The sequence below is a fragment of the Gopherus evgoodei genome, chromosome 5 (assembly GCF_007399415.2).
Source record: "Gopherus evgoodei ecotype Sinaloan lineage chromosome 5, rGopEvg1_v1.p, whole genome shotgun sequence".
Lineage (NCBI taxonomy): Eukaryota > Metazoa > Chordata > Testudines > Testudinidae > Gopherus > Gopherus evgoodei.
In genome coordinates this window covers 116,398,967-116,418,966 of record NC_044326.1, presented here as the reverse complement: position 1 = coordinate 116,418,966, position 20,000 = coordinate 116,398,967, and the positions used below count along the sequence as shown (strand labels likewise).

General features: G+C 41.3%; 1 protein-coding gene across 1 annotated transcript in view; it reads right to left on the bottom strand.

Annotated features, from left to right (window-relative positions):
- The window catches only part of ALPK1 (alpha kinase 1), an 84,961-nt gene that overhangs the window by 15,733 nt on the left and 49,228 nt on the right, over window positions 1–20,000 (bottom strand). The window contains exons 5-11 of the mRNA XM_030564711.1: window positions 11,247–11,445; window positions 8,351–8,410; window positions 6,171–6,257; window positions 5,315–5,391; window positions 3,328–3,423; window positions 1,396–1,500; window positions 48–1,041 (exon numbers count right to left, since the gene is read on the bottom strand). Of these exons, the coding sequence (XP_030420571.1) occupies window positions 48–1,041; window positions 1,396–1,500; window positions 3,328–3,423; window positions 5,315–5,391; window positions 6,171–6,257; window positions 8,351–8,410; window positions 11,247–11,445 (1,618 nt within the window). The remainder of the gene's footprint in view (window positions 1–47; window positions 1,042–1,395; window positions 1,501–3,327; window positions 3,424–5,314; window positions 5,392–6,170; window positions 6,258–8,350; window positions 8,411–11,246; window positions 11,446–20,000) is intronic.

Sequence of the window (20,000 nt, the reverse complement as noted above, 5' to 3'; positions counted from 1 at the left end):
GAAGGACAATGAGTGCAGGCTGCCAGCTTGAACATTTTCCTCAGTAGATTCGGTTGAGGCTGTGCAACACTGCTCATCCACTGAGCCCTCTTCCCTTGGTTGCCAATCGCTGGGCATCTTATTGCTAGCATTACAGTCTAGCTCCTCCCAGCTAGCAGAGGAACTTGATTTTGACAACTTGCTCCAAGACTTCAAAGAACTAGTGGTTTGACTCCTGCTTGGCAAACTGCTGAAAATGCCATCTTCATCATTGGTAACTTTGTCTGATGTCTTTCTCTTCATTTCTTCTTCAAGGGAGACATTCATTACATTAGAACTAATCCATCTCCTTTGGCCACTGAGTCTCTCACGACTTCTTCTTGAGTTTTGTGAATCAGAGATTTTGGCACTGTACTTGCCACAGTGTAATTTTTCTTCGGTGGTACACATGGTGTCTACATTTTTAGTTTCAGTTTTTAAGGCAGTGATGCAAGCTCCCACTTTGGCTTCTCTGTGCCTGGTTTCCTGGCTCCTGCAAGTACTTTCAAACACTTCACTTACTGACCTATGGTGCTGCGAATGCACTTCAAGGAGTTTCTCAAAATTCACCTCACCACGCAAGATAGGCTTTTCCGCTCCACCTTTGTAACTATCAGGAACATAAGACCTGGCATCTGAATTAGAGAAGCTTTGTACTTCTAAATGCTCCTTGACAGACATGATCAAAGACATGATCTCTTTGGCAAGTGTTTCTTTGTCTTGATCCTCTGTAAAAGGTGAAGTGCTGTAAGTGTACAGTTTCTCCATGGCTTCACTACATAGCTGTCTCACCTCACAGAGTTTCTTGCTCTCCCCGTAGAGTCGCCGATGAACTGTTGTAAGGCAGAAAGCTGCTTTAATAAAACTATGAAGCTCCTGCCTGCTAGTGACAGGGTCATTTTCTTTCTTGGTGAGAAGACCAATTTGAAAGGATTCCTTAGCTTCAGACAAATAGAACTTTTTCTTCTCTGGAGGACATTCTGTGGAGTAACTATAGGACAATAAGCATGTGCCACGGATATTCTGAAAAGGAAAAAGGATGAGAAGTCAATGAATTAGAAATCTGGAATTCTGTTCCAAAGAAAAAGAAAAAAGTGCTATTTCTTCATGCATTTCAAGGCACAGATACCAGCTGTTACAGCTCGTTTCTGCATTTCTAGGAAATGATGTAAGGATTTTCTCATCTCTCTGATTATGCTCCTTTATTCTAAATTTGCTTAGAGTTGCAGGAGGGTGAGGTATTAACTTGCAAAGCATCATCACTCTGGGGGATCTGTCTCGCCGTCTGTCTTTCTCCCTTTGTGGTTTTAGATAGGAGTTCTGGGAGGGGTGCACCATCCTACCCAAGTCCCAGATGTGAACTGAAATCATACTCACCACCGCTGTGAGCACAAAAAGCGGAGTGTACTGGCTGAAGGCTGCTGCCAGCTTGCAGGCTTCAGCAGCTGACAATAAGCGATGGTCAAACTCTTGGAGAAGGCTCTGTTAAAACAGCAAGATAAAAATTCCTTTATACACTACGTCATCTTTGTAATGTCACATTCTTGGTGGTGGAAAAAGGCAAGTAACAGTTATAGGGTATGTCAACACTGCAATGTAAGTCCAAGGTTAGTAGATTTTGAGTTAGCAGAGCATGGATTTGTTAACACAGAGCTTGAGTCTCTACATTCATTTATAACCCTAGGTCAGGAATTGTTGAACGCTGTGTCCCAACCTGAGGCTGGAGCATCTACACTGCATTATGCTAGCCTGAATCCAACCACCCATATCCCAGATTTCCTAGCACCCTCCCAAAATGTGGCTGCTCTAGCCCTTTATTCCTGTTGCAGTGTGGAAAAACTTGACTGTTCAGAGGACAAAGAAAGTCAGCTCATGGGATACTTTTGGTGAACTCCAGGAGCATGGATCTAGTTGGGCTGTGTCTACACAGCAAAACAATAGAGTTTGAACCCTCGGTCGTGGCTTGACTCGGGCTCAGACCTTCCACCCTCCTGGGGTCCTGGGACCCTGGGTCTGAGCCCTAGGTTACAGTGATTTTTGTGTGGACAGAAGCGGGGTTAGGCTTGAGTCTGAGTTTGAATCTTGGGCTTCTATTGCAGTGTAGACATACTCACAGAGACTTGACTGTATAATGAGGGTAACAGTAGTGTGGTGGGAAATAGCTGGAAGGGGAGAGTCTGATCTTGGTTAACCTGGTGTAACCCAGCCTAATTCCATTGAAATTAGTGGGACTGATCTGACTGCAGAGCCCAGCGGCATCTGCTGAGAACATGAGTCATAATTTGGCCTTATGCAATGAAATGTTACAGCTTGATTGTTAAAATAAATCAGGTAAAGCGGTAAACTGAGGATTCCTATAACTACGTTAAATTGGCTATGGATTTTATAGTAGTCATTTTATGTCAAACAGAAATTAAGTTACATATCTAACCAGAAAATGGGAAGATACTAAATATAGACAATGCACATGAATTAAATTACCCTGGGAACCTTAACTTCTGCATATCCTGATTTTTCTGACTAACTGTGCAGCCTTACTGTTTACATTAACGTAGTTCAACAGCAATTTTGTCTGAGCAATGGCTGATTTTGGACCACAGGACTTGGCACACTGTGGAAGAAAATTGAAGTCCCGGTTTGTTTTGATGCAATGCTATGTTCAGATTGCACTTCTAGTATAGAGGGAAACTGACTTCTCCTCTCAAGTTCTGTGAAATAAATGACTTCATTATAGGACAAATCCTGAGATGCACTGAACATCACCCACTCCCTATGGGTTGAATCCTGACATCCTTAATAAGTTAAAACACAATCATTACTCAGGCAAATTGCCATTGATTTCGTGAAGATCAGGACTCAGTCAGGACAGAGCATGGACCTTAGAATTTGATTAGCTGAATCCACTGGGTTTTGCAGATGCTCAACACCTCTCAAGTTTTGAGTCCATAAGAGGCTTCTACTATAATGAGTCTTGGGCTACTGGCAGAGCAAGATACTAGATCATCTACACCAATGGTTTGATCTGTACCATTTCCGGTGTCCCAGAGACTCTCCCCATTCACCCTTCCCATCACATTTGAAGTTTTAACATGTGTCTAATTTTGGTCTTAACAATGTTCACAGTGTTAATTCAATTTGTCCTGGAGGGAAATGACACCCACTTTGTGTCTAGGTGAGATAACGAACTCTTTGGCTGGCGTTATGGAGCTTCCCCAAGCACTCAGTGTAAGGACAAGAGTAGGAAGTTTGGCTGCACTTGGTGCAACTAAATAAGGATCAGCAAGAGACTTCTAATACATTAATATTTACCAGGTCAACTTGAGAGTTGTTTTTAAAACTATTATAATCTTTCTCACTCATGGAAACAAAGATGTCAGCCAAAATACCCAGTGATGTAGCAATTCCCTGAAAAATAAAAAAACAAAAGTGTTTTTTCCATTTTATTTTCTATTTTTGCTGGTGCTGTACAAGACACAAAGATAAAGACAGTGCCTTGCCATCTACAAGACACACAGAGAAGAGAGGACACATGGGGAAATCTAGAGCAGGAAACAAGTTAGCTGGATTTTGTTTCTTGGATTATTATAAATGTGCAGGCATTGAGGAAAGAACAAGGGATGGTGTAAGTCTGTATGACTCCACTAAACTGAATCCATTTACACCAACTACGGATTTAGCTCTGTATTTTAGGAGGGATCTGAATGAGGATTGGAATTTTGTTACATTCTTCCTTCCTATTTCCTCTAACCTGTCAGCTTTTAAGGTGTGACAAATACAGCACAGCATCATGTGACACAACATAGGAATATCTTCAGATTAAATGCTACATTAAATCCTGACTAAACAGATTTTGGAAAACAGGTTCTTAATCTATTTAGGCTCAGTTTTAACACTCTACTACCTTTTTCTGCACACCAATAATTTAGAACTGATCCATATCTCTCAAACTATTTGTGAGACACGAGGTAAAATTGTCTAGACAAGCACCACATCAAATGCAATCAACGTACAGTTCTGCTGATAGAGCCACTGATGAGGTAATGTTGCCCTGAACTATTTTATGAAGCACTTAACCCCCCCCACAACAGATTTTGACAAAAAGGCAGGTGCTCTAGTTAATGATGATTTAAATCTGGGGGTTGGAATGTGCAATTTTAAATAGGGGTCAGTGAATCACAAGAATTTGTAATGTCATGAAGATAGGTGCATTTGCCTCTTGTGTCCTTCCAAAACAGGACAATTGTTCACTATTCCCAAACAGTATGCCAGACAACAGATTACCTTAACATGCAGTTAGTACAGCTAAATCATTCTATTACATGTTGCCCCTTTGTCTTCTTAAATATCTGTACAATTCCCTGCACACCTCTGCTTTCATATAAATATTTCTGAGAAAGGTTCAAGCTACAAAACTTTGGTCCAGAGTTTTAAGCAATTAAGTTTAGGGAGTTTGGGACCTGGAATTTTGGTGTGGTCAATTATAAAGATAGGACTGGTTTACACAATTCAGCTCCAGATTCCAAACATCCTAAAGCATGGAGGTGTTACAAAGATCTGGGCTATTTGCAAAGTTAATAACAAAATATATGAAGGATGGTCATAGGACCTATGATGGTTAGGACACTAACGTCAGACTGAGTAGACCAAGCTTCAATTCTCTGATCCGCCACAGACTTCCTGTATGACTCTGTGCAAGTCACTTACTCCCTCTGTGCCTCAGTTCCCCATCTGTAAAATGGGAATAATAGCATTTCTCTACCTCATGGGGGTGTTATGAGGATGAATATATTAAACACTGTAAGCCACTCAGGTACTCTGATGATGGGGACTATGTAACTACCAAGATAGATAGATATTCAGACCCTGGTTTGAAGACTCCTGACGCTCAGGAATGTTTGGTTCCAATGTAATGGTTAAGGCCCCTTCCTAAAAGTATAATAATGGCTGCATCTTGGTATTAGCCTGTCACTCAGTCAGAGAACTACATTGCATCATCTCATTTGATCATTTACTTCTGGTGACGGTAATGAATGAAAATGATCGCTTTATTTCTTTGCAGAAAACAAAACAAAGCTCAAGACATGCTGGTTTAGAAATAAGTGCGAGCACATGCATGTAAAAATAAATCAAGTGTAGTGTAATGCTCAGCTAGAACATTTGCCCCACGTTTTAACCTTGACTGAAATTGATTACATCCAGAAAGAATAAAACCAGGACATATGACTGAGGGAAATACAATGGATTCTGGACTCAATGTGGAATTAGTAAGAGAATTCAGGGTGAAAAAAACACTAACCTTTTTATCTGGCTGAGGCAGTTTGAAATAGCCTACAATTGAAGCCCAAATCAGCTCCGCTGCCTCATACCACATTCCTGAAATAAAGCAGAGAAATGATAATAAGCAGACTGCTTCTTTAAGTTACAACATTGTTCTATATTGTTTTAAAGCAGATGAATTTATTTCACCTATCCTGAGCTGGGAGATTTCAAGATTGTATAAAACCATTCTATGACAACTTAGTTACATCATTACATTTATTAATCTCATATTGCTTTGGTTTATTCATAAATGTAAATGTTATGCTTGTGAAAGATCCTAGATTAGCAGTCATGAAAATGGAAATTCACTCAGAAGGCACAGCATGGCATTAGGCTGGCTATGCTATCAGCCAACCAAGAGCAGAGCTTCCCTATAGCAGCTCTTTGCACCACCAACCTGGGGACTTCTTGCCTCTGCCCAGGGAATTTTTCAGGACAGCTCTATGGGAGTAAGCTACCCGCTGGTTTCATTCAGGAAAGAATGTTGAAACAGGGGGAATAGTTTGAATATTAAAACTAACAAAAGAAACAGCATTGGTGAGCGCTTATCTTCTGGCTGTCTCAGCAACAGACTGACGATTTGTAAATTACATTTGTTTGATAAATGGGCTCTTGCTAGCTGTAAGTGTTTTCTGTCTCAGCCAGTGGTGAGTAGAGCTAATTTTCTATGGCTTTCTCTGTCAGAGAAACCAGGGGAACATTTTAGATAAGCCATGTCTTTACTTAAGACAGGAATTTCTTTTTAGTAAGTTGTGAACATGGGAAATGTCTTAAATGCTTAAATGGTGAAATCACTGCATGGAAAAATGTCTGGCTGCAGAGTGTGATCTTACCAAGCTTTTGCAGAATCTGTCCTCTGATCTGTATACAGACTGACTGAACAAGAATCCTATCACTTTCCTTGTCATACAGCCACACGCCTGAAATGAGAGTTTAAAAACTCACTGGAATGTGACACAGCTGTTGGTGGTTCCTGAGCCCCTAAAATCTGATCCAAATCTCAATGAAATCAACTGGAGTCTTTCTAATAACTTCAATTGGCTTCGAATTAGGGCTTTAGATACCTTGTAGGCACTCAGATACAAAGGTGCTGTAACAGTAAAAGAACTGAGAGATAAACACCAGTATAAAGCTTTTATATCAATTGTTTTTAGATATACCCTAGAACAACAGCAATTAATAATAATAATAATAATAATAATAATAATAATAATTTATCATAATAATATTTGGCATTTTATGGAACACCCTTCTAAAGATTTCAGAGGTTTGCAAGGGTGGCTAAATATTAATACATAATATTTAAATATCACAAATGTTAACTGAAGTGATTACTTAAATTAATTAATATATTTGTGGTAATGTATAAATGGCAGCATAACACACTCTTTTAGCCTGTGCCAAAAAATGCTTTCTCATCACACATCAATATATTATGCATCTTAAAACAAGAGTGCTCATAATTTCATCAAATAATGGTTAGGCATCGAAATTTTTATTTTTGTCTGATATTTATATGGCATCATTCATACATACTGAACGTTCACATCCAAAACTTTAACAACTTATAAGTACGTTTGCTAAGCATAATTAAAAATAAGACATATATTTACACACATCACAAAAAATAATTAAAAAACAAATATCACAAACTATAGTTAGATAAAACAATTAGTCTCACTGAACAGCATGCAAATAACCTTATCTCAGAGGTCTGCATTGTTTTAAAACTGGCAATGTTGTTCATATTCAGCACTGTCAACTCACACTAACTATCACTAAGTCTTGTGATATTTGGTATATCTCTTCAACTCCATCTCCTGGACTTGTGTGGACGTTTGAGAGACTTATCTTTCATTTTAAAAAAAGGAAGTTTCTAGACCTCGTTGTGGAGAAAAGCTTGAAAACATGACCCAAGTGAATCATAAAGGCTTAGAAACCAAAAGACAAAGAAAAAGCACCTAAAATGTAGAATTAAAAATTATCTCATGATTTTTGGGGCCTGACAATGATTATTGAGCACGTGGGGTTGGCAATACTGCACATCCTTCCACCTGTAAAGCAAGCTCTGACTCCAACTGTACAGTCCTCTGAGAGTAATGATAACAAATAAGTACTTATAAAAATTCTAACAGTGTTTTAAAATAGCACAAGAATATTATGACCTTTAAGTCCAATATTTCCAACCTTTCCAAGGCTAGAAACAAGTGTTGTGACAAGTGGAACTCTCTTTTCCCCATCGGTACAAATCCTGCATTTTTAGCTCTGATGGTCACTATATAGTGAAACAATTATTATTGGCACAGAACACAATACTCCTCATTTTGTGCATAAAACCCAAGTGATTTTGGGAGGAAAGAGAAACATTTCTCTGACAATCTGATTAAAAAAAAATAAAATCAGTCAATTGTTTGAAACTGGTCAGAGGTTTAGAATGTTAGAAAACTCCCATGGGAGAGAAATTAGCAGGCAGGGTGTCAGTGATGCAGGCAAAGGTGCAGGGTACTTCTCGACCTAAGTAAAGCTTCGCAGAATCTGGGCTCCCTGAATGAACTAGGGAAGTGTGAAAAGAGAAAGCTTCATTGTCCACATATCTCTCTCTCACATGGTAAATAGTAGACGGAAGGGAAACATGTAATTTATGTACCACATTTTTGGGCATTAAAATAAAAATTAAAAAGGAAATGAATACGAACAACAAAGGGGCTTTTGTGGGAGTTTTTGGTGCACAAGGAACGCATGATCAAGCCGCGAGAGAACATCGCAATTTAAGACCCGATCCTGCAGGCACATATTAGTTATCAGTATTATTTCTTATCAGGCTACTACTGTTAGCAGCACCACTGAATTCTGGCTAATATTAGTAGGAAGCATTATGTAAGTCATTGCAAAATCAGAAGTTTATTGAGGTTTGTGCAGTGAATGACAATATTTAAAATTTGTGTGAGTGTGGCAAGCTATACAATTAGCTAAAAAATGTAGAAACTTGCAAAAAATGATGATTTAGACATACCTGTTGCTCCATTGTCATTTATAAGGCTGCTTAGGATATACTCAGCTTTTAAAAGTTTTCCTGAAAAAAGAATCCCAAAAGATAGATGAATATAAAAATGCATTATGTAACACAGACGGGATTGAATTATTCGTGAATAAAAGTCTGTCTCTTCTAGTTAGTCTCTATCTTTCTAATGCATTCACTGTTCATGTTTAAGTGTTTTTAATTCTACATTACTGAAATTAGGACTGCTGTTAAACACTGATAGCTAGACTTAAACTAGTGGTCAGGAAATCAAGGACACCTGTACGTATACTGAACGCCACATACACTTTTGCATGCACAGAAACACAGAAGAAATGGTAAAGCAGGATACTTTATAGCTAGGATACTTGCACTATTCTGTACTTAGAAAATCCTGTATGCCAAGTTAACATGTATTACTTTACAGCAGCGGTTCTCAAACTTCATTGCACCGTGACCTTCTTCTGATAACAAAAATTACTACCCAACCCCAGGAGGTTGGATCAAAGCCTGAGCCCACTCGAGCCCCACTGCCCTAGTCCGGGGAGTGTTGAAGCCCAAGAGCTTCAGCGCTGGGCAGGGGGCCAGTAACCTCAGTCCTGCTGCCCAGGGCTGAAGCCGAAGCCTGAGCCCCACCACTCAGGGATGAAACCCTTGGGCTTCAGCCCTGGGCCCCAGCAAGTCTAATGCCAGCCCTGGCAACCCCATTAAAACAGGGTTGTGACCCACTTTGGGGTCTTGACCCACAGTCTGAGAACTCCTGTTCTACAGCTCCGTCCTGCCAACACTTGAGTGCAGAACTACTGCTGCGAATAGTCCCATTGTATTCATGTGATATGCTCAGTACAATGTGTTTGTAGAATTGGGCTAATAAATAAAAAAATATTTGTTAACAGAAACAACCACCCCTAGCAGAGTTATGGGCCTTGCCTCATTCCTTCCAGTACCCTAGATATTACAATCATGTAGGTCTGGCCCCTACACAGCCACCCAGCTGTGGGGAAGGAGAAATGCACCTTACACAGAGCTGCTTCTGAGATGCTCCCTACAGGGGGCCAGGACCTAAAGAAGGGCCAGGAGTAGGCAGGTGCCATGGCTGTGCCCCTCTCATGGGCCACTCGGCTGGGCTGGCTGGTCATAATGAGGGTAGTATGTTGAACTTGTTAAAAAGCCTCAGCTTGCCTGTGGTGCTCCATCCTTCCCATAAAGTAGGGCTGTGCTGAACAGACTGAGCTCTCCACTGTGCCATCCACGCTGCCTCTGCCCCCACCCTGAGGTGGCGTCCTCCGAGAACAGGAAACAGTGGCAGCAGCTATGGTTCCGAGCCCCTCTACCCCTCGTCAAGGAATAGGGAGCTGCTCCCGGGGATTGATCACAAGCACAGAGAAGTGGTTTCAGATCGAGGAAGGGTGAGGAGGTTAGGCTGCTACATCATTCACAGAAGAGGAGAGAGGAACAGGGAGGGAACAGGCCCTGAGCTGCTGGTCTCTTCGCAGGCTGAGTGGCTCCATGCCCTTCTACACTCTCTCTTGCAAAAAATGTAGATGTCCCACCTGCTCCCTGGGCTCCTCCTCTGTTCCTTAGGGGTAGGGCTAGAGAGGAGCAGGGGCTGCAGCTATGGTGTGCTGCAGAGAGGTAGGGCAATAGGACAGATTTAATTTTAGGGGTGGTGGGAGGAGGTGAGGAAAGCTAAACTAGGGAAATGCATGGTCTGGCCTGAATTGTACTGGGGGCAGCCTGGCCAGGGACCATCCCTTCTCCCTAAATCCCTCTCCCCATGATGCCCTCAACAAACCCAGGCAGGCACCCTCTTCCCAAACCCACCAGTCCCCTGAGCAACCTGGGACAACTGTCCCACCTCAGTAACAGATTTAAGAACTGGGTAGGTGGGTATCTTCATGCAGCAAGGACACATCCTAAACACAGGCTTTACAGGGGGGAAAAAAACAGTAAAAGCTGCCAATGACACCACAGTGTTCAACAAAACACAGGTTTTCCACATCTCAGCAACCATTTCAACAGCCTGGGTCACACACTGGCAGGTTTGAATGCTGAGAGAGATGCAGAGAGGCCTTGTTTTGCCTTATCATGTTGAGGCAGCTTTGGCTCCACAAACAGTCCAACCGAAGTGAAGAGAACTGCTCATGTGATTAGAGTTATATGTCTGCAGCACCAGCCCGAAGTATGAATATTCTGGTGCTTAGACACCACAGCAAGGGGAGCATTAGAAACACAGAGAGAAATAAGGTAAATTATAGTTTCTTTTGTCATTATTTTACCCAAAAAAAATCACATAATTTAAATCGAGTTGTTAAAACCAGGCTAGATTCAGTCAGCTTCTCCTTTTACCTTGGGTCCTGAAATAATGGGAAGATACTTTAAAAGCCATTCAGGTACCATCCACGCTCCAAGAATGATGGAAAAAAAGTACCAATTTACATTAGTCAGCTGCATTGTTTGTATAGTCAAGTGGCCTTACTGAAAAAGAGGCTGGGACAGTGCAGAGAAAATGCCAGTATTCTAATCTACTTTTTAAAGGCTCTTGGTCAAAAGTATAGCAATTCAGATACCCCTGTTTGAAACCAGCAGGCCAGATTTGTTAAGGAACAAAAGCTCCAATTAGTATTTTCCACACCCTTTCACAATTTTCTCTACTGCTTTTGGCTCTGAAACCCTTTATGCCAGGCCCTTTGTGCTGGCAAGAGGAGGTGGGAGGGGGGCAGGGGAGGTGGGATCTAGCTTTGAAAAGATGGCACGGGGATCATAGGAATGTCATCCCCAGAATAGGACAAAGTATCCTCTTGAAAGTCAAGTAGCTCCTAATTAGAACTGAGCTGAGAAAATAGAGAGGGAGAGAGAGAGAGAGAGAGCTTAACAAGGGTTTTGTTACCTGAATTTACAGAGATGCGAGCTAGGCGAATAACCACCTGAGGGGCTATTGGTGTGGCTGGCTGCAACTTGTGCAGGCCTTTGGCAATTCGAAGAAGTTTGCTGGAGGCATCCACCCAATATAGGAATCGGTCAATCAGGAACACAACAGCAGCTGCTGTTGCACAGTCCTTGACCATGATGGAGGCTTTTAAATAAATCTGAAAAGAACACCAAAAACAGGAGACAGCCAGGCAAAAACAGGAGAGATAAAATAAGTTTAGTTAAGTGTTTTCAGAAAATACTCAGGCTTCATAACTCTTTGTGGAATAGTGCTGCTTACATAACACTATGCACTAGACCACATTTTCTGTCAAATTGTCTTTCTCATTTGCTATCAGACAGTCACATAATTTTACAGAGATTGAAGAAATAGACATTAGGAAAAACAAATATCTGCTCGTTGATAAAATACTGTATGCATTTCTCAATCTGCTTGCAATTATTTTGTTCCTGGGCTTTTGGTAAGGGTAATAGTGATTAAATAAAGTTTATTAGTATTATAAATACTATTTCTGTCTATTTTGTGATTTATTTATTTTTTTAGCATGGAAGCTTCTGGTTGGGTAGTTTATTTTGTGGGTTTGTAATGTGGATTTTGCCCCTATTTTGTCTTTTCAATTGTTATACTGCTCCTAGAATGGCAGTTAAGTGCTTTGTAAATAAATTTAAATGAACAACAAACCAATTAATAGTCATAATGGTAGTGTCTAGCTCTTACACTGCTTGACCTGGAGAAGTACCGAGCACCCTCCCAATTTCCATCTGATGTCACTGAGAGCTGCAAGAGCTCTGCATCTAGTTTGTGCAGCAGTTGTTATCCATAAATCTTCAAGGAATTTACATAGGTGGGTAATTACCATTAGTCCTATTTTGCAATTGGGAAACTGAGGCACAGAGAGGTAAAGATGAAAAAGTGCCTTGAGTGCCTCAGGCTTCTTATTTACATATGTGTAAATATTTAAATATTATCCAAATGAGTGGCCTGATTTTCAGTGTTGCTGAGCTGCTGGAGTTCCCATTAGCTTAAATGGGAGCTGTGAATGTTACCTCCAGAGTTTCTTTTCCTTTTTTTCCTAAAAGTCCCGCAGGAAATTATGGCCTCTCAGGAGGCAATCAGCTCTCTGCGGGATCAGCCTTAAATATAAATAACTGGCATTAATGCAAATTAAGATTGCAAGATCAAACACTCCTTTATACATCACAAAGAAACAAACAGGGCAGAAGTCCAACGTTTTTTCCTTTGCAGGTCACCTTTAATGATTTTTAAAGCAGTATTAAAGCAGCCCCCTCTGCGGCTGATCCTTCTCACTGGCATGAGGAATCAGCCAGAGTTCCTGAAGGAGCATGCTGTTAGCGAGAAGGGAGGCCAGCAGGGAAGCAGTGTGGATGCACAGAGCCTCTGTGGGTGTCTAGAGAGCCATGCAGATCTTGGGACATCTGCCAGTCTAGGCCCAAACACTTTGTCCTTTCCAGGAGAGTTGGAGGATCAGTCCCCGCCCCCCTCTCCCTTTCCCTCCAATGGGGCAATGAGGAAAAGAGCTCCACAAGCTCAAATTAGGAATTTCATACCTCCTTTGAGGGTTTCTCTTGTGATGGGGAGAGTAGCAGCCAATGCTCATTTCACTGAAACACATACATTACATGATTATTGTTATCTGAGAAGCAGGGCAGAGTGAAGGACTAGTAAACCATGGCAGAAGCCTCTTTTCCTATCTCAAAAAATCACTCTGGGAGCACAGGTTGTAGGAGGAATGTAAAGGAGTGTGAAGTTGTTGTCCCTTCCTTCTCCTCTGAACTGTCTTTTAACTGGATCCTATTCTATAGAATTCCCGTGGGTCACACTGTCTCTTGGTCTTAAGCAAGAGAAAAGTGAAAAGAGTTGTCTTCACAGAGGGAGGAAGAGGGAGCACTTCAGGAAGTGAGAAGAGACTCTTGAAATACGATATAATCAGGGAACACATCCCTCCTGTGCTTCCACAGACACAGAATATGCTTTCCAGACAGGTCTTTGGCCCACAACCTCCCTGTAACCGTCAATTACCCCGCTTTGTAAAAATGAGGCAAGTAATGCTCCTTACCCAACTTTGTCAGGTACTTTGAGATGCTTGGATGTAAAGGGCTCTCAATACAGTGAAAAGTGCAGAGCCAGGAGTGTCTGAAAAATCTAGTATGTCAAGCTCTCTCCCAAAAAGGGCCTGACTCTCCTCTCCCTCACACCAGTGTAAATCAGGAGTAACTCCACTGAAATCAATGGCGCTAAAACTGGTGAGTGAGAACAGAATCAGTCCCCAAAGCCCTATCAGATACTGCACGACTGAAGAGAGAACTTTATCTGAGTCACCAGCAAAATTTCAAACAAAAAGCTGAGGCAGCTAGCTCAATATTTGTACTCAGCTTATAACATTTCCCTCTCTCATTAGCTCTCCTTGTAGGCACACAGGCCCAAATCCTCAAAGGTATTTAGGCACCCAACTCAGTGGCTATGTCTACACTTATAACAATGTGTAAAGGAGAAGACCATACCTGTAGCTATCTGCCACAGTGAAAGGCTGGCTGCGCCAACACTTCTCACTCTGGTGCATAGCTGTATCCCACAATGAGAGGCTCTAGAGCAAGGAAAACTCCAGCGCACCCCAGCAAGAACAGGTTGTTGCAGGGAGCCAGCCGGGGGGCGGGGGGGGAGGGGAGAGAAAAGCTGGTAGAGAAAAGCTCCAGCAGGGAAAAGGCCCCCCTGCCAGAGCCTTTCCTCATTGCTGGAGCCTTTCACCATGTGGCTCTGGCAGTATGGAGGCAGTGGGACACTACACTGCTAAAAATAGCACTGTCGACATGAGAGGCACTGCTTGGGTGCGCAGAGAGTTGTGTAGGGAATATACCCTAAGGTTCCTGCATGTAGGGCATGCTACTCTATTCGCCTAAGCTCTCTCTCACCATCTACACTGCTATTTATATCTGCGCTAGCTGGCCGGGCAGTGTCTGTCTGCTACATGCTACCATAAGTGTACATGTACCTAATGAGAGTTAGGCACCTAACTACCTTTGAGAATCTGGGCCACTGAGCCTAATTATCCTTTCATATGGGTTTTTATACCATGACATCAATAGAGTTACTTTTGATTTATACTGATGGAACTGAGATCAGGCTCAAGCTCACAGAGGGAATCTTACTATTCTGTTCAGTTTTTAAATGCACAGCTTGCTATGTAACTCTCAGGTGGTGAAGAAAGCAAGGCAGGGATGGTTTGGATAGGATATGATAGGATAATGGTACCAATCAATAGCAGCATATTTGCTATCTCCCAGCTTTTCCACGCTTCAGGAAAGTGTTCTGTTTTTTTTTGTTTAACTTTTTCCTGATTCAGAGAGTGGTGTTTGCTGAAAGGATGTCACTTGAAAGGGATTCCCCACTCCCTGTGTGCACATGCTCTACTTCTCCCTGTCCACAACGGAGGAATTCCTCCCTTTAAGCACCTGTAAACTGACCCTGCAAACTACCCATTCTAAATGCTCATGAACACACCATATATTTAAGCACAGAGCATTGCCTAATCTATTTTTTTTCCCCTTCTTCCCTTAATAGATTGGAGCACAAAAGCCTGAGAGAGGGTGACCTACCAAACAAAAGGGCCTTTGAGTTCCTAGGAAAAGTAGACTTGGAGGAGGATGGAAGGAATCCAAGTGGCCCTATTATTTCCACTTGCACTAATTAGACATTTTTCTGTCAGCTATTGAGCACTGCTGAGAGGCCAAACTCACTGAATTCATTTCTAAAGTGTTTACAGAAGTTTGCATCTGTTTGTGTCTCTTCAGGAGGAAAATAAGCACTTCAATAGCATTGTGAAAAATCTAAACGAAGCATCCTATTCTGGAGGGCCTGGCAGCCTTGCAGCTGCATAATTTAGCTCTCTGCTCAAAGCTGAAGGCTCTTGTGTCTCTCTCCAAAACCAAATGGACTCAAAATGTAGAAAAGTCAAGCCCAGGGGAGAATCCCCGCAATTAAAAAAAAAAGGAACGGTTGCATGCTATGTGGCACATAGTAATGTAGTTTGCTGTCAGTCCTGTAATTAAGTTCCTGTGTTTCTACCAGTACACTGAGAAATTAATACTCACTTCTTTCATTTGTTGCCAAATAGCATGGCTTTAAAATTCCTTAGCATCCAAAGATAGTGCTGGATAACTGCCATGCTGGGTATGTACACAAAAACATGTATAAAGAAACTCTCGAAACAACTTTTAAACAAACTGAGACAAAGGACCCAATTCTGCTCTCCATAACACCATTATAAACCCAGAGTAACTCCATTGACTTCAAAGGTGTAACTGCCTAACTGAGAGCAATCAGAAATTCAGATCTGCTGCTCATACATGGACATTTAAGCTCCTTTGTCCTTCGTTGGGAGCTCTCTCATTTACTATATTTCCTATTGTTATCATTTTAGAGAGTGTCTGTATGTGTCTAGATCTAGGGGGAGAAAGGGAGAGAGAAATAAATACACGCTTTGTTTCAACATCTGTTTCCATGCAGTGAAATGCATATGTCTAATTGAGTTTATGATACAAAGAGGAACCTCATGGCTGGGAAGCGGAGTCAGGTGGTGACGGAATTAAGTTTGCATGAGATTTCTATACATGGTTGATTGGGGAAAATGTAAAAGAGCCTTTACTGAAAGTGAAGGGCTTTTGCTTAACAGCAGCGAGTGGACGTGTGTGCTGTTTTCATGGTTTCTTGCATTAGTGCTACAGCTCTGCCCCACATAGAGCTTCAAGTTTGGGTCCCAGCTTTGGGTTCAAAGCCATGACACCTTCTTTGCACTGACAATGGCAGCTGTTCCCAAGACAGGACACAAACTCAGACCCAGAGCCATCTGGCACTAGACCTGATAGGAACCGTGTCAAATGGATATTACTGATGTAGTAATGAATGAGGAGAAGGTGGTGAAGAAGACTGGGAAACCCTTAATGTGACTATTGATTTAACAGGAATTAAAAGCATAAATAAATGAAATACTGGTTCATGCCTATCTGTCTATTTATAAAGCGATGAACACATAGGTAAGCATTCCATGAAATGAGTGTCTGTCTGCAGACTCAGAAAAGTTCACATTGGGAAAGATGCCTTTGCAATTAAAAGGGGTAGAAATGTAGGCAGCTAACAAACAGCTTAATTTTCAAAGATACTGAGCACCATTAACTCATCCTGCATTCATCTAGGTGCCTAATTAGGGTACTATGTGCCTAGTTGTAGGCACTCATGTTTGAATACTTCAGCTTTCATTTATTTTGTTAGTGAAAATTTAAATTCTTCAGACAGATCCCAAATACATGCGTCAGGAAGGAATTTTCATGGTGTATATTTCCAGTGGCTTCACTTATATCTCCTAGTTCTTTACCTAAATTGACACACAATTTACATCTCATCTATGTATATAAATCCTAAGAAATTGCCTATTACTTGTTTATATATCTTCCATCCATCTATATCAGCTATGGGCCAATCAATCAACGAAGGGCCAAAGCATTGAAGGATATGGCATTGAAGGACTTGATTAATGCATTGTTAGCAAAGCCCATCTTCTCCAGTGGAGACTGGATCTGCTGGGAATTGTTAACCCAGTGGCACTGCACTAGGTTTCTCTGTCAAGCTCTGTTAACAATCTAACTGTAGAATAATATAGTTTGCATTTCTGTATAGTTCCTTTATCTGCCAATCTTATAGCCCTCTACAAACGCTAATGAATTAAACCTCACAGCATCTCTGTGAGGTTGCTATGTTCTCTAACACCCATCTTACATATGGCTAAACTGAAGCAAAGCATGCTTAAATGACTTCCCCTAGTCATATAGCAAATCAGTGGCAGAGTCTGGAATAGAGCACACGACTGTGGACATCTAGTTCCCTGATCAAACCGGTAGACACCACTACCTCACTTCTTATGTAACTTCTGGGTCTGCTAATATAAGCCCTAACCAACTCCCTTCTGAGGACATTGAGAGTTTTTCCATTAATTGATTGGGCCTCTTATTAGTAGCTCCAGATACAAAGGAATTTAAAAGCCCTGGAACAGCTTTATTTTTTGAGCAAATGTCTTCCTTCACCATATGAGAACTAAGTTCTGGAACAGTTATAGCTTTCAAGAATCAAAAACTCACTCTCTCTTTTCAGCTTAATTCTCTGGCAATTACATTTACTATATATTTTTCATTTCCTGCTCTACGCTTTAAAAGCACATAGACTTCATACACATGACAACACAGGGACAAATATTCACTTGTGAATCTCTGAGGCTATGTTGCCATTGAGGAATTCTGAGGATGTCAGAATCAGGAAAACAAAGCTTGAGTCCCCTTGGGCATTCACCATAACCCCGGGAAGATTGGTTACTAAGTACAGGGAACACTTGGAAAATGTAAACTGCTATGCAAGTGCTATGTTTCTGCCTGGTAGGAGAGGAAAGATAGTCCAGTGATTAGGGCACTAGCCTAGGACAAAGGAGAGCCAAGTTTGATTCCCTACTCTGCCACACACTGCTGGTGTGACCTTGGGCAGGCCACTTAGGTCTAGATCCTCAAAGATATTTGGTCACCTAAATCAATGGGAAATAGGCACCTCAATATCTTTGAGGATCTGGGCCATAGTCTCTCTGTCTCACAATTCCCCATCTGTAAAATGCGGACAATACTACTTCCCTATCTCACAGGGGTGTTGTGAGAATAAATCCAGTAAAGGGGCATTTAAATATATAAGATAAATGCCCACTGAAATCACTGGCACAGCAACTATTTACTTCAATGGTGCTTTATGATCAGAATTTATAATTCCTTCCTCCTCCTCATCTACCTGGTCTAACAATTCTCAAGATATGAGCCACTAAAATCCAGTCTGAGTTGAAGGTGGGGGCAAAATGCATTCTGGTAGTCAGAATAATGTGATTTTAAGATGTAATGTTTTGTGACTCACCAGGGCTTGAAGATACTTCCATATTATCATTTGAAAACTGACAATTAACACGGTTAATATATATCCCTCTAGGTAAACAAGATATCATACCCTTAAAATGTTTCCTGCAGTGTGGTTGTAGCCATGTTGGCTCCAGGATATTAGAGAGAAGGTGTGTGATACCTTTTATTAGACCAACTTCAGTTGGTGAAAGAGACTAGTTTTTGAGCTCCACAGAGCTTTTTTTCAGATCTGTGTAGCTGAAAAGCTTGTCTCTTTCACCAACTGAAGTTGGTCCAATAAAAGATATTACTTCACCCACCTTGTCTCTCTTTAAATACTTTAAAATGGTCATTGGTCACTCAGACTAATAGACAGATATACTGTGGCAATTTACCAGACAGGGCTAGATGTTTTCAGCATTATCACAAGTACCCTTGGCTAATTTACCAACAGGTAAACTGTTCTTTGATCCAACAGGTCAGATGGGAAGTTTTGGTTTTGTACGCATTTCAGTTTCCTGAGCACTGCGAATCCTGGATTAGAATTAGAGAGCTGGCATTCTCTGCTTAGAAAAGCTGTTCTGTGATATTTCACAATTTAAAAAAAGACCTGGGATGCTAGGGATGCAGGCTTCCCTAGAAATGAAAGGGAGCCTGTGATGGCATGAATTCCTTCTTGTGCTCTGCTCAGCACCAGACAAACAAAACTACAGTTCTCCGTTACCTGACTTTCCCTTTTACTTGGCTCACCTGAGGGAGCTCTTATAACGTAAGTCAGGTAGCAAAAGGTCAGCGTGGACAGCTAAAGGCCCAGGGCCAAGAGTTAGGGCTTTAGATTATAATGCTCTTTGTTACCTCACCAATAGGTACAAAAAGGAGAAAGCTAAATACTCAGCTCCCCCTCTTTCCTGCTGTTTCAAAGGTTCCCATCTCTAAAGTGTCAAGCACACCTGTGACATCTTAATCAGGACTGTTTCTCTAATGTTAGCCTCTAAACATTTCATTAGGTCAAGTCATTAGGAAAGCTTATTCAGTCCTCATTAAGGCACAATTCCCAATGACTTGAATATTCCCATTAACTTCATGGAATTTTGCCCAGTTAAGGGCTGAATAAACTTTCCTGAAGTTAAGGTTCAACTAGTTCCCATTTCAATAGCTTATCTTAGACTCCCTTCCCCCACTCTCAATAACTTTGCCTTGGAAAATTGTTTTGGTCTGAAAATTGCCGCATTTACTGTGAGGACAGAAATAAATTAACATTTTCTTCAAACCTGGTAGAAAATGTATTTTTAGTTAACAGTCATTAAATATTCTTTCACATTGTTCACTCTGCTTGTGGGTTATACCACTTGCCCTCACCCTGTGTTTCTCCTGGCTATTTAACCTGCAAGCTTTTTGGGGCAGGGCCTGTCTACTTGTGTGTACAGGGCCTAGCACCTTGTGTGGACCCAATCTTGGCTGATCCCTTGATTCTATGAGTCTATAATAGGAAAGAATGATCATTACTTGAAACTGACTTCTGTTTAACACTGGTCTCCCTCTAGTCAAAACTGGCTTGGTCTTACCCCTTCCATCTTTCCATGTAGTTAAATCTCCTTGAACCTCATATGCTGGCTACATTTGAAAAAGAAAACAGATTTTCAATAAGCAAAGTTATTAATGATTCTTGTGGATGGTTTAGAGAAACTCTTTTTGGCCCTGATGCCTACAAAAAACTTGTCATGAGACCACTGCCCATTATGCTGACCGGTATTGTCTCATTATTTCCTTGTCT